This window comes from Filicampus tigris, chromosome 16 (assembly GCF_054856515.1).
Source record: "Filicampus tigris isolate MCC_2025a chromosome 16, RoL_Ftig_1.0, whole genome shotgun sequence".
NCBI classification, from domain to species: domain Eukaryota; kingdom Metazoa; phylum Chordata; class Actinopteri; order Syngnathiformes; family Syngnathidae; genus Filicampus; species Filicampus tigris.
The window spans coordinates 12,986,104-13,003,737 of NC_141232.1; the positions used below are offsets into that span (position 1 = coordinate 12,986,104).

Below are 17,634 nucleotides of genomic sequence, written 5' to 3' on the forward strand. Positions count from 1 at the left end.
CGGACATGAAACAAGTAATATAGTATACACATTTCTAAAACACACTTACCAAAAAGGTGACACTTACAATTATAATTTGCCTGACCACAAGAAAATCTCCTCAAAAATCACTTACAGCGATAAATAGTTTATTTTTGGAAATCCTAATCTACATATCACTGGCGTCGGGTCAAAGTTATACCTCCAAATTAGTCACGTTTCAGGAGACACTCAAAATGGCAAGTTTGCTCAACCATTGCATGTGAAAGAGAGCAACACGATATTTTGATAGCATAAAAGTCGAGTCAACTCTCGTGCTATAGGAACATGCAACACAACATGATTATCCGTCCATCCATCCATCCATTTTAGGGTCGCGAGAGAGCTGAAGCTATCTCAATGGACTTTAGGACTGAACCCGAGCATTCCACTATGCTGCCCTGAAAGTACCCCCTGTCATTTGGTCAACCTTTGTCTCTTATCCAAGTATCGCAGAGGCGGGAACCTAAAGGTAAAACTGAAAGCAAACCGTCCGTCCGAAAAAAAACACACAAAAAAAACAATGTGCGCTGTCTGGGATACACGCAGACGAGCTTCATCGACACCGGAGCGCGGTAAGTCCACTAAGAATCTTCATTCATTGTTAGTTTATTATAGTCGTCATTACGACTAGGCGAGGAGAAAGAACACCGAGGGGTTGAACCAAGTGCAACAGCATGGGGCGTGTGCTGTCTGGCAGCTCGCGTGTCCGCTATGTAAAGCGAATTCGCGTAAACTTGAAATATTTTTGTTTTAAGTTTGTAAGCTTAGGTATAAGCAACGGTGCTTCTGAGTCAATAGCCCCTCAATACAATTATTTATTTATTTGTGTTTATTTATTTATTGATTTATTTATTTATTGATTGATTGATTGATTGATTGATTTATAATTGCGCGTAAAAAGTGCGCGTTCTTAAACTTATTCTTCGTTTCTTATTGTGGTTAAGATGCAAACTAAGATTGTTCGTGTTTCGGGATGCTTGTAATATGCCTCTAAAGTAGATCCAAATGTCTCCCAACTCTGCATTCCTCGTAGATTTGTCGGGTTTTAATTATCAAAGCATTAGAAGAAAAGATTCCTACACAGCGAGCTAAACTCTAAAAAGTAAACAGAAAACTAAAAGTTGACATGGAGCAGAAGAAAGTAGACTTTTGACGCACAAAAAAACGTGACCAAATAAGAAACCATTGAAATCAGCCGAGAACATCTATTGAAGTAACAAACCAAAAACCTGAGGGGCTAATGAACTTGTCCATTTCTTCCCCACACTGTAAAAAACAAGAACTTCAATTTACTTAAAAAAAATATGGAAACTCGTTGCCTTAGAAATAAGTAAACTTAACTTGAACTCTTTACGTTTAAACAAGCTATTAATATTGAGTGCACAGTACTACCACTAACTTAATTATTTTGAGTTTATAGTGTTAAATGGGGTGCCACTTGTATAGTGCTTATCTACTTTTGGTAATCAGAGTGCTTCACACAGTGTACATCATTTACCTCCCGATGACAGAATTAGCAGCAACTGGAGGTTCAGTATCTTGTTTAGCGAGAAAAAATTGGTTTGACGTTCGACGTTCAATATTCACAAGTTAGGGACCGTCCACAAATGTCATGTTCTATGGTGTCATAAATAGACAAAAATATTCACCAAAAATCAGTTGATTAACATTTTGTCATTCTGTTTGCTGTAGTAAGTGGCAAAGGGAAGCATTTAACTACTACGCCTCAAATGTTTGCCATAGAGGTCATTTTGGAGAAGTTGGAGTCGATTCAAGGATGAGTACAGTGCTAAATTGACACAAATATTCATAAAAAATAAACTGAAACACCTTTTTCATTCTGATTGCTGTAGTAGATGTCAAAGCAAGGCCTCTAACTACTACACCTCAACATTTTGTCGTATAGGTCATTTTGTAGAAGTTGGAGCCAATCCAAGGACCAATATCAAACTGGATAGGCAAAATATTCATGAGAAAGTGAAACACTTTTTCTTATTCTGATTGCTGTAGTGGATGTAAAAGCAAGGCCTCTAACTGCTACACCTCACATTTTTGTCATATAGGTCATTTTGGAGAAGTTGGAGCCAATCCAAGGACCAAAATCAAACTGGATAGGCAAAATATTCATTAAAAATCAGGTGAAATACTTTTTCTCATTATGATTGCTGTAGTAGGTGGCAAACGAAGGCCTCTAACTACTACACCTCAAATTTTGTTAATAAAGGTCAATTTGGAGAAGTTGGAGCCAATTCAAGGACCAATATCAAACTGTATTGACAAAAATATTCATAAAGAAATCAGGTGAAACACTTTTTCTCATTCTGATTGCTGTAGTAGGTGGCAGAGCAAGGCTTCTAACTACTACACCTCAAATTTTTGTCATATGGGTCATTTTGGAGAAGTTGGAGCCAATTCAAGGACCAATATCGAACTGTATTGACACAAGTATTCACCAAAAATCAAGTAAAACACCTTTTCTCATTCTGATTGCTATAGTAGATGTCAAAGCAATTAGGCCAGCGACATCAGAGAACTAAGTTCATAAGGAGCATTTTTACTCAAATCCGAGGGACAAATTTCCAACATAAACAATAACACCTTCATTTAAAGATACCTTCCCGAAAAAAATGGAAATAAATGACATATATCTAACCTACCACCTACAGATCAACCAAAACAGGAGTAAAATGGTTAAAAGAGAGAGGGGCTCTCATCACTATTATGACATTATTACTGCTTGAACAAATATTTAGCCTACGGGTATTCACAAGGGTTGTGTTGAAAGTCAATGCAACTTTCAAGAAGCTCCAACGAACTTTACACAGAGCTTAAAAATGATTGCTAATCAACAGCAGTAAAAGCTTCATTTTCCCATCAATAGTGGATAGGTTGAAGAGGAGAGAGAGGGCAGGTGGAGAGCTGTTCCAAAAAGTAAGTGGACCAGCTCCCTGACCAATTGCGTGGTAATAATCAGGCGGGCGGGGATGAACGGGCAACAACTGCTCCTATGACAAACACGCAAACCAAGGAGAGAGGGAGAGAGGGCGTACTGCAAGCAGCAAAGCAACATGCAAAACAGAAAATTACCCACAGGGTCAGAGCAGACATGCTATGGCAATTGTACTGTCTTGCAGCACGGCTATAGCTCTGTCTGTAAGTACCTGGCCCCTTCTCAGGGTTCCTCATTTCACCCCCGATGTTTCTTTTTTCTTCTTCTTCTTCTTCTTCTTCTTCTTCCTTGCCCTCCGGGTGGTTAGGGTCAGGAGATGTCTTGATTATTTTCCACTGTGGGCATGTGAAGCCCTTTCAGACTATTACGGCAATCAGAATGAGAAAACGTGTTTTACTTGATTTTTGGTAAATATTTGTGTCAATTTAGCACTATAATCATCGTTGATTGTTTTGACATCTACTACAGCAATCAGAATGAGAAAAAGTGTTTCACCTGATTTCTTATGAATATTTAGCCAATGCAGTTTGATTTTGGTCCTTGGATTGGCTCCAACTTCTTCCAAATGAACTATATGACAAAAAATTGAGGTGTAGTAGTTAGAGGCCTTGCTTTGACATCTACTACAGCAATCAGAACGAGAAAAGGTGTTTTACTTAATTTTGGGTGAATATTTGTGTCAATTTAGCACTGTACTCATCATTGGATTGGCTCCAACTTCTCCAAAATGACCTATATGACAACATATTGAGGTGCAGTAGTTAGAGGCCTCCCTTTGCCACCTACTACAGCAATAAGAATGAGAACAAGTGGTTCACCTGATGTTTTATGAATATTTTGCTTCTCCAGTTTGATATTGGTACTTGGATTGGTTCCAACTTCTCCAAAATGACCTATATGACAAAAAATGGAGGTGTAGTAGTTAGAGGCCTTGCTTTGACATCTACTACAGCAATCAGAATGAAAAAAGGTGTTTCACTTGATTTTATTATGAATATTTGTGTCAATTTAGCACTACACTCATCCTTGAATTGGCTCCAACTTCTCCAAAATGACCTATATGGCAAAAAATGTAGGTGTAGTAGTTAGATGCTTTCCTTTGCCACCTACTACAGCAATCAGAATGACAAAATGTTAATTAACTGTTTTTTGGTGAATAATTTTGACACCTTAGAACATGACATTTGCAGACAGTCCCTAACTCGTGAATATCAAACATTGAACTCAAACCAACTTTTTCCTGCTATCTTGCTCAAGGATACTTCAACATGGTCACAATGGCCGGGGATCGAATCCACAACCTCCAGGTTGGGAAACGACGACTCTGCCACTGAGCCATGCCGCCACAGTGCTAATATATTATCTATATTATAAAATGTTTAATATTCTATGAGTGCCCTGCAATTGGCTGGCAACCAGCCCAAGGTGCACACCGCCCACCGCCCGAAGACTGCTGGGATAGGCTCCAGCACACCCGCGACCCCTATGAGGATAAGCGGTTTGGGCAATAAATGGATGGATGGATTTTATTTTTAAAAACTATTATGCCAACAAGGATATATTAGTTATTGTATGCAATAAATGTTTTTGTAACAGGAAAACAACAAAAATGTGAAGTTCCAATGGGATAGACAGCATTTCATTATGGAAAAAAATCCAGAAGTTCTAAATACTTTATTTATTTAAGACATGTAAACTCAAGACAACTGAGTAAATTAATTTCTTCATCAAGAATTATCAACAACTTGATTAAAATGAGTGTTTAGTACAAGTTAGTTAGTTCAACACAATACTTCTGAGTAATGTTTGTGTTTACAGTGCAGGGAGAAAATGTTCTTCAACTCTACTTCATATTGGTAAAATGTTAACATACAAACATGTATTGCAAGTCGTAGGAAATGTATAATATGTGTATTATATTATATTTAGAGCATATATTTATATTGTTTGAAATATGTGCCCATTTGAGTGACTGGTTGTTTGTCTACATGTGCCCTGCGGTTGGTTGACCGGTCCAGGGCAGTTATGCTCAAGCTCTGCCAAGCCATTAATGAGGAATATATTAATACAAGTATATATTTGAACAGATTGGACTCTTCTTGCTTATGTATTAATCCCCGAAAGTTAAAAGACAGTCAGTTGCAATGATTTGAGCATTGACAGGAAAACATTACTAAATAGTAGCTACAACCGCCAAAATTGTACTACCCTTGCCAATAATTATGGAATCACTATAGTCTCAGAAGATGTTCATTCAGTTGTTTAATTTTGGGGGAAAAAAGAAAAAAAAAATCACAGACATGACACAAAACTAAAGTCAATTCAATTGGCAACATTGTGTCTTAAAGAAACACTTAAAAAGAAATCAAAGAAAAACAAATGTGCTCGTAACGTTTACTTCTTTAGACCAAGCGGAGTGAATAAAATTATTCCTCACTTTGGAAGAAAAGTGAGGAATGCTTGTTAGTCTGTCCTTAAAAAGCAGTGATCACACCTTAGAGAGCTGTTGCACCAAGTGGACTGACCTGAATCATGGCTCCAGTTTGAGAGATGTCAATTGAAACAAAGGTGATGAAAGGTTATCATACTTCAATCAAAGAAGGTAAATCATCACACAATGTTTTAAAAGACATCAAAGCATCAAGACAGAAAACTTACAGCAATGGCAATGTCTTGAAAACAGAAAACACAGCAAAACAAATGAGGAACAAATAGGAGGAAACTGGAGGCAATGTCCTTGACCGAACTGTAAGGAGCCGCATAAAGGGGAAATCAACCCAAACATTCTTTTTCAAGAATATGCTCCCAGCAGGCCCACTAGTTGAAACACGGCATTCGGATTAATATTGCGTTTGTGGAATATAAATTAAGCTCAGCTTCAGAAAACAGGTCAACAGTGATTGGTCGTTACCTGAGCCATGAGCAGTTGTGATGTCATTTTCAGTCGACAGAAGTGACAAAATGGCCGCCCCCGGGGATGGCTAAAAACGGGTGGATTATCTCTTATTCCACAAACGCAATATTTATCAGAATGTGTCATGTGTCATCTTCCAAAACGCTTATCCTATACAGGGTCGCGGGGAGGTGCTAGGAGCCTTTCCCAGCCGACAATGGGCGGAAGGCAGACTACACCCTGAACTGGTCGCCAGCAAATCGGAGGGGACACACAGACACCGTCACTGAGCGGGAACCGATCCCACGCTGCCCGCACACCACTCAGGCGTGTGTACCATCAGTGACTATTAATTATCAGAAATGCCTTGTTTCAACTAGTGGGCTTGCATAGAACATATTATTGGAAAAAAATATGTTTCGGTTGGCTTCCACTTTAAAGCCACAGAGTTTCCATTTGAAATGACATCAGTTTTGTGTCAGGTCTCTGATCTGCTCTTTTTTAAACAACTGAATGAACATGCTCCAAGAGTGGGGATTCCATAATTTTTTGCCAAGGTTTGTATGTACAGATACATGTTGGGACTGCAACATATACTGTCTGGAGACCGGCAGTTCTTTGCCCATGATCACTCGCTCCTTTATAATCAATTCTGTGTGTAAAATGTGTACTGCACAGGTGTTGTTGAGTTGTTTATATAATTTTACCCTCCCACAACAAATGAATGCCATTTCTCTCTTGTCACTTGCTCTACGTTTTTCTTAGTGTGAGCCTGGATGTTTACAGTAGCAGAATGACATGGATATTCGCCCCCTGCTTGTGTCTCATTGTAAGTAACCACAATAGTTGACAGCATCTAACAACATTTGAGGAACAGTAGAGAAATTCAAGGCGGCACGCTGGGCGACTGGTTAGCACGTCCGCCTCACAGTTCAGAGGTCGTGGGTTCGATCCCGGCTCCGGCCTCCCTGTGTGGAGTTTGCATGTTCTCCCCGTGCCTGCGTGGGTTTTCTCCGGGTACTCCGGTTTCCTCCTTCATTCCAAAAACTTGCATGGTAAGTTGATTGGACTCTCTAAATTGCCCCTAGGTGTGATTGTGAGTGCGGATGTTTGTCTTTGTGTGCCCTGCGATTGGCTGGCAACTAATTCAGGGTGTCCCCCGCCTACTGCCCGAAGACAGCTGGGATAGGCTCCAGCACGCTCCGCGACCCTTGTGAGGAGAAGCGGTATCGATAATGGATGAATGGACGGATAGAGAAAATCAAAATAAAGTGTTTATACAGCTGCCATTATGGTACAATATGAATATAATAAATAGATTGTTAATGGTGAAAGGTGTTGAAAAGTGTCCACGCGTCCTGGAAAACCTGGAAAATGATTGACCAGTTTTCCATTAATGGTAAACACATGGAAAATTTGTAATTAAAAAAAAAATGTTGTGACGTTCTTGAAAATCACAAGTTCTTTTGTTTGTGGGGTGAACAAGAATTAGTTAGACAGTAACTGCTTTGTTTTTGTTTTCATTTGTGTTGGCGGCACTTCTTCGTTTAGTCAATTAATGTATGCAGTGCAATTGCGTATGCGCTGGTTATCAGAAGCTGACACTGTTTAGCTAAACCCTACTTGTGTATATGCAACAACACTGCCTGTCTGCTTTGCGTTTGTTGTCGAGATGATAGTGTTTCCAGTTGTTGGCAGTTTTCCATAATGAGTTTGCTTAAAAACTGAACTGCAATGCCGTTGACACATTTTTGTTTTATAGGTGTTCCTGAGTTTGACTAAGCCTTCAAAAGAGCACTGCAAAGAGTATTTTACACAGGAGGAATGGGTATGTTTTTTCTTTGATTGTACAAGTATTGCACACCACTCTAAGCAATGACGTCACAGCAAATTGTAGCACACCATCATAGTCACTTGGGTTGGTCCCCGAAAAAACTGTTGAGGTGATGCAGAAATACAGCGGAACCTCCGTAGTTTTTTTGGATGGATTTTAAATTTTTTTTTTTTTTTTTTTTGATTTTGTGATGTCACCACAGAGGGTACTTGTAATGGCAAATAGAGAATGTGATGATAACCATAGAACAAGAAATAGAACTTGCTACGAAAGGATATGGCTACTCAGTACAACATAAGCATATACATTGAAAACCTGAATTTTTTTTTTTCTGAATGAACAGAAGACCGTAGCCACAGCATCTATAACAGCAGCAATAAATGCTATAGACGTTCACAATTGTTCAAAAATGTTAGCTTCATTAGTTCTTTTTTTTTAAATAAACCTTTTCATTTTAATTTGTGACATTTTTACAAAAAAAAATAAATGTCCAAACAATTACTTCACTAATCTCTTAACAAAACATAACAATTTTGTTTGTCGCTACCAGTCAGTAGATAGGGAAATGGATCCTTTCCCAACCTAACAGGAACTTGAAATTGGTTATTTAGTATTATGTTTGTGCCACATCCAGTTATGTGACAAAGCGGTTTGCTCTACAAACGGCTGAAAAATAAGCACAGAAGGAGCGAAATGAACAATATCACAGCAGAAGAGTGACAAGACGTTCCATGAGCGTGGCTGCCACATTCTCATTCCTTTGTTACATCTCATTGGTGTTTCTTGAAAAGTGGATTTCATTGAGGTTATCTATTTGAATCTAGGTCACCAGGAGTATTGTAACATCATACCGGTATATTTAAATGCCAATAAACTTGAATGTTTTGTTTACTGTCCTTTTGTTACATAGGTTGAAAACACCGAACTTAAAATGGTCTCCCTTGTGATCACACAGAACATCACAGTAAGTCACGAGTCTAAATCGATTTGATTTATTAATTCAATAGACTCACATATGCGTATTATGTCGGTGTCTGTTTTTCTTCAAAGAATGTGGCGGAGTGTACTTTAGAAAGATACTGTTTGCAAGACAAGATGATGTGTCATGTATTCAATGACTGCTTTCCCAGACATGTGAGTGAGTAAATCAGAAAGTATCATTTGGCCGTTTGACTGTGTGTTCATTGTCCGAATAAGCTTGCATGTTGACATATTAACTCGTTTCTTTTACCACCCCAGGACAACTCACAAAGTGAAAAATGTGAACCTGTGTGGAATGTTACTGTTCATACTCATCACTTCATGTGCCTGGTAGCCAGAGTGGTGAATTCCCCAAAAACTGTAAATGGTTCGTATAACATAAATGATTTATTACTTTATTCTCTCTTTTGGAATTTAACTTCCTTTCATTTCCTCCTCTCATCTTGAGTAAAAGTTGACTTGTTAATACAAAATGTTTTGTTTTGTAATGTATGTATTGTAAATGTAATATTGTAGAAAGTTCATTTTATTAAAGAGGAAGTCAACCCAAACATTATTTTCAAGAATATGTTCAATGCAGGCCCACTAGTTGAAACAATTCATTCTGATAAATATAACGTTTGTGGAATTAGAGTTGATCCACCCATTTTGAGCCATTTCACACTCTAAAAACAGTTGAGTAAAAAATAACTATTTTTGGGTTAAATTTGACCCAATTGTTGTGTTAAAAAAGGACCGACCCAGACTTGGGTCAATTTGAATCAAAAAATTATTCAGTTTTGACCCAACATTTAGGGTTAAATGAACACAACAAATTGGGTTATTCCATTTTGACCCAAATTTTCATGGTTAAATGAACACAACAAATTGGGTCAAAACAATGCAAATAATTGGGTTATTCCACTATTTAATTTATTATTCATTTTATTTATAATGCTAACGATACTGCCCCTTCCCCAAAAATGTATTAATAACAACAAGTGAAAGTTTTTAAAAAAATGTGTATTTATCTTCAGGTACGTCACCCCTGACGTTGACATAATTTCAGCAACAATAACAGTAGGGGATGATGTACATTTGGTCAGAGCTGGACACCGATTTTTAGGGGTGACACGTTTAAAGGTGTTGATTAAGCAAGGGCAGAAGTGGATTTTAGTCCTGCCCACTAATCGGTCCTCGTGCGTGTGGCATGGTCATGGGCCAGCCAAAGTTCATCTCAGCCTACTCAGTGATATGCTTATGTTAACAGGGCAGGGAGGTCATTGTTTATTGTGCAGTCCTCAGTCATGGTTTCATAAAGTAGAATGCATACGTGTTCAGAATTTTGTTCAGCACATCCATGATGGAAGCGAGAACAAAGCTAAATCAAAAAGTAGTGTTTAAAATTGTGGCAAATTCATATATTCTGTGTCATGGTATTTTTGAGATATGAATTGAATGAATAAGACACCAACAGCAGTCTGCAAAGTGGTGTCAGTGACAATAAAGTGACATGAACTCTGATTGTCTGTCATCCAGGAAATGCAAATCAGAGCATGAGATAGATGAATTTGTAAAATGGTATACAATTTATTTCAGTTCTTTAAACCAAGCATTGCTTCCTTGCGGTCATCACCAGACAACTTTCACACGGGCTGTGATGAGTGGTGGGTCCATCTTGAAAAGTATGTGTGAGATATATTGACCTCTTGAGGAGAGTTGCGCTCAACAGTTTTCAATCCCCAATCAAGGTCACCAGAACCACTCTGGTAATCATAGAAATGTTCCTGTGGATTACAGTAAACACATAAAGTTAATATGGAACATTATTTAGAGAACGCACAGTTCTTGTGAAGTGTCACATCCTACAATGGCGGCAGACCAATGCCTATTTTTTTTTTTTTTTTTTTAACGATTCCAGCACTCGTCCTGTCCAACGCACACGCTCAGTCACAAGCAACTTGCTTTCAAAACATTACAGTGTGAAGTACTTACCAAAACAGTGTGATAAATGAAGAAATCCAAATGTCAAAAGTGACGTTGACTTGACCACGATGCTGCGTGTGTCGACATGAACAGTATGTCGGTGGCTGTCATGGCCAGCAGTCATACTTAATTCAAGTCTACATCTGGCACCCGTGTATGGGCCTCTAAGGTTGATTTTTGACCCAACATAAAACATTACTGACATATAACCCAATATATACTGGTAGTTAATTTGAACCAACAATTGGGTTAATTTATAAGAAATAACCCAGAATTTTGACCCAACACAAACAATCCAAAAATTGGCTTAATGAAATAACCCAACTGTTTTTAGAGCGCATGGGGCGGCCATTTTGTCACTTCTGTCAACTGAAATGACATCACAACTGCTCAGGATTCAGGTAACGACCAATTACGGCTGACCTGTTTTCTGAAGCTGAGCCACGATCGGCCGATAACAGAGCCCTTAGCAACTGTGATGTCATTTTCAGTCGACAGAAATGACAAAATGGCCACCCCTTGAGACGGTTAAAAATGGGTGGATATCGCTGCTTAACCGTATTTCGAATGCCGCATTTCAAAAACGTGGGCCTGCATAGAACATATTCTACAAAAGAAATAAGTTTGGGTAGACTACAGCTTTGAAGTAGTTTCATAAAGTGAAACTCTTGTATTCATTAAAACATGGGAAAATACTTAACATGAAGCTGAATTTCACTTTTTGAATTGAACTACCGAAATAAAGTCCTCTATGACATCCTAATTTATTAAAATGCACCGGTACTTTTGTATTCTTGTGACGGCTATTAATTATTGAAGTTGTTGAACATGTGATTGAGATTCAAAATGTAATACGTTTTCCTTTTGCTCTGTAGGCTGTGAATATGGTGAGTATGTGTACATTTGACATTGAAATTACATTTCCTGATACAACACAAACTGTATGTTCTCACTGTGTGCATTATAAGCAATATCTTATCTTCTGTTGTCTTTTTCAGAAAGTGTTTGCTCATTATTTGAGGAAAGGTGGCAAGCCGGTAAGGGTTTTTTATTTAATTTATTTTTCACAAATTCTCATTGTATATCGCAATGAGTTGGTGAACACTGACAATAAGTATTGCATACCAGCATTACGAGTATTGCTTTGCGGAGAAGAACAAGAAAACTGTTGTGCATAAGCCTTACTTGTGTGTACTGTAGGTATTTCTTTGTATGTAAGTCATCATCACTCAACTCAAATTAATTGAGGACTTGTTTCATTTCACCCCTCTTTTCATGTTAACTTAAACGACGCCTCTAAATTGTCCTTACAGCTTGTGTGAATGTAAGTGGTTGTTTGATTGATTTAATAGACACCTTAATAGACACCTTAAGTAGTCAGCCAAAATGTTCGCATTCTATTTCCTCCCACCAACACTTTGAATGCCTTTTGAATTCAACTCAATTAATTGCCTTTCATTTTTTCTGTCACCAGTAACTGCACTCCCTACAGCAACAGTTCCAAAGACAGTGATGACATCAACACGTTGGTCATCTCAGACTGCACCACTGACAACATCAAGTGTGTCGTTACCAAATCTTACAGCGGTGGCAGGAAATGGACACTATGCCGAGAATATAGCCTGTCAATGCAAGGGTACGTTTTATCAAATAACATTTCAACCACAAGGAGAGAGTATTCATATGGTTTGATTTAGTCCTACCCAACTTTCTTCTTGTGTTTGGTGTTGCTGAATAGCAAATAATAACACTAATTATGTATTTGTCTTTCTTTCACCAGATAATTTTAGCCTGACTGCGGTATCAGTGATTTCTTCAACGCTTGCCATTGTTTTGCCATTTGCTGTTTACTTTTACATGCGCTGCCGGATGAAGCAAGACGAGAGGCGGCAGGTGAGTCCGTAATGGTGACACAAGCTGAGGACGTTCTTAAGCAGGCACAAACTGTATTGATTTATGTGATCTTTTGATGAATGTGGTAATTAAAAAAAAGACTAGCAATCCCTCATTGAAGTTGGAGCCTGTCCCAGCTGACCTTGGGCAGGAGGCGTGATACGTTCGGGACTGGTTGCCAGCACATATTTACACCTATGGGCAATTAACCTAACATGCGTGTTCTTGGAATGGAATGTCAAATAAAGCAAGAGTACCCTGAGAAAAGTCCACACAGGAGGAGCTGAGCCAAGATTTGAATCATGGCCCCCTCGACTGTGTGGCCACTAGCTCATCGTATTGCCCACACGAAATTTCCATTATTTTAAATTCATAATATCTTAGACATCCTTGTATTTATTTTGAAGTTAAGCCGTGTGGAAACGTTTCGTAAATTTGCTTCAGTTCAGCACAACTGGCGATCCTGCTTTCTTGACTTACTGTGTTCCCCCTGCAAGTGACAATGCACATTATGTACCTATTATGATCCTTTTTTTTCTTTAAATTTGTCTGTTTGGGAATATTAATGCTAGTGGCAGCTGCTACACTAGAAAGTTTCACAACTACAATTCATCATAAATACTAAGTAACGTAAGCTAAATTATTATACAGTACCTTTGGGGAATTTTGTATTTATTGACCATAAATTGCATGGAGGATCAATTTGTATCACTGCTGCCTTAGCGCAGTGAATTAATGGGGATTGTTTTGTGTTTTCTCTTCTAGTATGAAAAATCATCTTCAAATTCTGATTTACTGGTAAGTGCTATTGAGTAAATTATTAAAGATCACAAATTGATTGCAGGTCATTTTATTCATTCATTCATTCATTATCCATACCGCTTATCCTCACAAGGGTCGCGGGCGTGCTGGAGCCTATCCCAGCTGTCTTTGGGCAGTAGGCGGGGGACACCCTGAATTGGTTGCCAGCCAATCGCAGGGCACACAGAGACACACATCCGCACTCACAATCACAATCACACCTAGGGGCAATTTAGACAGTCCAATCAACTTACCATGCATGTTTTTGGAATGTGGGAGGAAACCGGAGTACCCGGAGGAAACCCACGCAGGCACGGGGAGAACATGCAAACTCCACACTGGGAGGCCGGAGCCGGGATCGAACCCACGACCTCTGAACTGTGAGGCGGACGTGCTAACCAGTCGACCACCGTGCCGCCCCAGGTCATTTTATATTTTAGTTAAATTCAAATACTGGATAAACACTCTTCCTCGTACAACATAATATGTTTTAAGATATTGTTTGACTTTTTATCTGCCTGGATTTCAAACACTTTCACATTTCTGATATACAGTAGTTGTCATGTACGGTAAGTGCAAAACACAATACATTTCTGTTTGAACTGGTGATAGTGTTTGGACTTAATATTTTTCTTAAGAGTTTTTGTAACACTATGGACCCTATTTTTGCGAACAGGCGCCCGTGCGCTCGGTGTAAAAACGAGCATCATCGTTTTTGTGCAGTTGCAAGTGCAGTTTACCATGTTTGGGATCGCGTTGCACCGCACTGGGCCATTCCGACAGACGGAACTGGCACCCCCCCCCCCCCAGTGCACATGAAAGTTTAGTGACAGAAAGTAGACTGTTCTCTCTGTGAAAACAGGCGCATCTTTTTCTTGCCAGGGCAAGTCTAGTTTCGCGTGTTTGTGAATTTTGTAGAACACGCTACGCCTCAATTGGAGTTTCGGGTACTCTGGTCCCCTCCCAGATGAAAAAAAAACAAAAAAACATGCATGGTAGGTTGCTTGAACAATCTAAATTGTCCGTCCGTAGGTCCGTCTATTTCTGCCCTGTGATTGGCTGGCGATCATTTCAGAGTGTACCACGCTTCTTGTCCAATAACAGCTGGGATAAACTCCAGAACGCTTGCGACCCTAGTGAGGATAAACGTTCAGAGAATGAATGGATAGATTATTGTTACCAGCAGGCTTCCTTATATTTTCAATAAATAATTTTTGTTTTACTGCCTGCACTCATGCCTTGCTTCCTGCATTGTGTCCGCCTACGCTCTGCTTCAACCTGCACCTTTCTTGATGTGATAAAGTACATGCCACAGCATGATTGCCCGTATGCCTTTTGGCCTGTGTCTTTCTCCGTGGGTGTTATAGTAATGAAAAGTTAGACGTACTGGTTGGTAGGTTCACATAATAAATATCTGTATATTATGTCAGCTAGTAAAACTTTACTTTATATACTTTGTGAATAGATGCTTACTCTCCTTTTTTTCTTTTGCTTTCTAGTTGGACAACATTACAGTTCCCGCATCATAACCTATTCATTAGAGTGGAGGTGACCAACATGATGAGCATAAAAAAAACACACAACAAGCATGCAACCAACATGGATGCACACTTAACAGAGACAGCAAAATTACATCTCACCACATGAGAAGGTCAAAACATTTGTTGTACCTCTCAGCAAGCTACAGTACAGGTCTACACAGCAGACCATAGTAACCAAGTGAAATTATGACTCTGAAAGTGTTAATCAAAACTAATATTATATTTATACGAGATGTGTCCGAAATGTTCAAACGTGTCAGAAAGGTTCAGAGAGTGCTGTCTGTCCTCCCAAAGTGGTAACACTAGTCTCAAATCTGATTAAAGTGGAAGTCAACCCAAACATTTTTTTTTTTTTTCAAGAATATGTTCCCAGCAGGCCCACTAGTTGGAACACGGCATTCTGATTCGTTTTGCGTTTGTGGAATATAAGTTAAGCAGCAAAATCCATTCGTTTTTAGCCATCTCCGGGGGCGGCCATTTTGTTTTCTGTCAACTGAAAATGACGTCACACCTGCTCACAACGACCAATCACGGCTGACCTGTTTTCTGAATCTGAGCCATGATTGGTGCTGGGAACATATTCTTGAAAAAAATATGTTTGGGTTGACTTCCGCTTTAAGTCTCCACCTGCTTGCTTGACGCATGCCCACAGCACTGGTCGAGGCATGCCTTCCCACTCTCTGTCCCATCATGACAGACATCCTAATTCATTTTTCGACACCAGGAATAGTTCTCTACGAATTAAAAACTGCCTCCATCACTCCCGTCATCAAGAAGCCTAGTCTGGACCCTGAACTTTTAAACAACTACCGACCGATCGCCTACCTTTCTTTCCTCAGCCAAACCCTGGAAAGGTCAATCGCTGCTCAGCTTCATAAATATCTGGTCCAACACTCCGAGTGATATATATATATATATATATATATATATGTATACATTAATAAGCTTAATTTCTGACAATATTATCGGTGATTCCAAACATTACATTGTGTAATAATAAACTAAGCTAATGCTTTTCCATTGGCAATGTCCAGGATTTTTTTTCTTTCTTTATGACCTTTAAAAATGAAGAAAAGGAAATTAGCTATTTTTCACCCAATACCAATTAGCTAAAAATAACGGTGCCAGCGCTTTTTTCCAATCATGTGATCTTATTGGGACACCTCTATAATACAATACTGTATTAGCATAGCATGAAGTGTGTTGGAATTGCATACCATGCAATGGGGAATCTGCCATAACATACAGAACCTCCCCATTTTACTGTAAAAACCATACTTTTCTGCTCCTTGTTGGTTGTTTTGCTTCTTTGTCAATCCAGCATTAGCACTTACAGCTAACAAACCAAAAAAATACAGTGTCCCCTTGGAATGGCTACCAATATGCCTGAAACTTTAATAAAAAATTACACTTTGACCTCTTGCGTCAAAAATATGAAATGCTCATATGGCTTAATTTTTTTTAATTGTAATTTTTACCTGAAGTGTATTTTTGACCTGTGAAGTATTGAAAAAGCTATATCTACTAGACTGCAAACAATCCAAGTGTGTTCAGCATGTTCAAGAACAAGACGGAAGGAACAGGGGCGGAATAAATGTGAATTGTTTTAGTTCCTGTGTGCTGTGTTATGTTTTGACTTCAAGTGGAGCATGAAGAGGAAACACGCAGGAGCATGCCGGCTGCACAATATTATGATGGAAAGCAATACATTAATAAGAGTTAATATTCTGTATGTCTAGTCGTGTATAATGTGGATTGACCTGGCTGTGAATGTGCCTACCATTGTTGATAGATTTACCACATGATAAACTTCATTAATTTGGTCTTTTTTAAGTGAGGAATATTAAAATGTCGCCACCAAATAATTGATATGATATGCTCTTGATATGTTTACATGTTGTGGTGTATGATGTGCAACATTCTATTTAATAGTTGCCCATTTTCTTTCAAATGCATTTCAATCATACGTCACAGGTTTTACAAAAAAAAAGAGTTTAACATTAAATGGGATAAGGTTTTCATATACGTGTATTTCTTGCTTATTGTATAATGCATAGAATTTGATCTAGAATAATCACGTCCATTCACATTTAATTCCGATACTTATGTTACAAATACAAAATGTTGAGTCTAAGAGGGCAACATCTCTTGAAATGTAATTATTTGCCGCACAGTTTGCCACCCACTTGGAAACCGGAGACTCATGCTTTGGTAAATCATGCAAGACATAAAATCTGTAAATATTAACAAAGGTTAAAAACATACTAATAGTCAGAAGTGTAAAAAGTCACTTTTATGGGAAGAAGAGTAGACACAAATTCATTTGGTGACATAGGTGCTTGGCTATGGAGTTCTCAGTAATTGGTTGTGAGCACAGTATTTTGAATTGAACATTGAGAAAGTGGGGAGCCAGTGAAGTGATTCGAGGCCTGGGTAATCAGAGAGTATAGTCTTGGGAACTGTGTGGGTGCATTCTGAATGGCTTGCAATTTTGTTGCTCAGGATGTTGTTTTGATGGTGTTAGACGCAGAAAACTGTTTAATTGTGGTAACCATGTTTTATTTGTAATAAAAACTGTAACACTATTTTCAAGCATTATCTTTATTAACTGTGGGGAATGAATGGATATGATAGGTTTTAAATCTTCAGAACAAATAAACATATTATTCAGTTTTACTGTGAAGCTAATTGTGCATAAAATACGGCCTGCGGGCCAAAAATGGCCCGCTTGGGTTTTTTATTTATTTATTTAGTT

General features: G+C 38.6%; 1 protein-coding gene across 1 annotated transcript; it reads left to right on the forward strand.

The window, feature by feature from the left end:
* Positions 1–5: 5 nt before the first annotated feature.
* Positions 6–17,464, forward strand: LOC147134814 (uncharacterized). The gene is made up of 13 exons (XM_086056168.1): positions 6–14; positions 427–593; positions 6,630–6,693; positions 7,627–7,692; positions 8,609–8,662; positions 8,749–8,832; positions 8,938–9,046; positions 11,643–11,687; positions 12,119–12,280; positions 12,425–12,537; positions 13,303–13,334; positions 13,614–13,761; positions 14,838–17,464. The coding sequence occupies exons 1-12, from the start codon at positions 6–8 to the stop codon at positions 13,720–13,722; spliced, it is 1,014 nt and encodes a 337-aa protein (XP_085912294.1). The 3' UTR covers positions 13,723–13,761; positions 14,838–17,464.
* Positions 17,465–17,634: the final 170 nt, after the last annotated feature.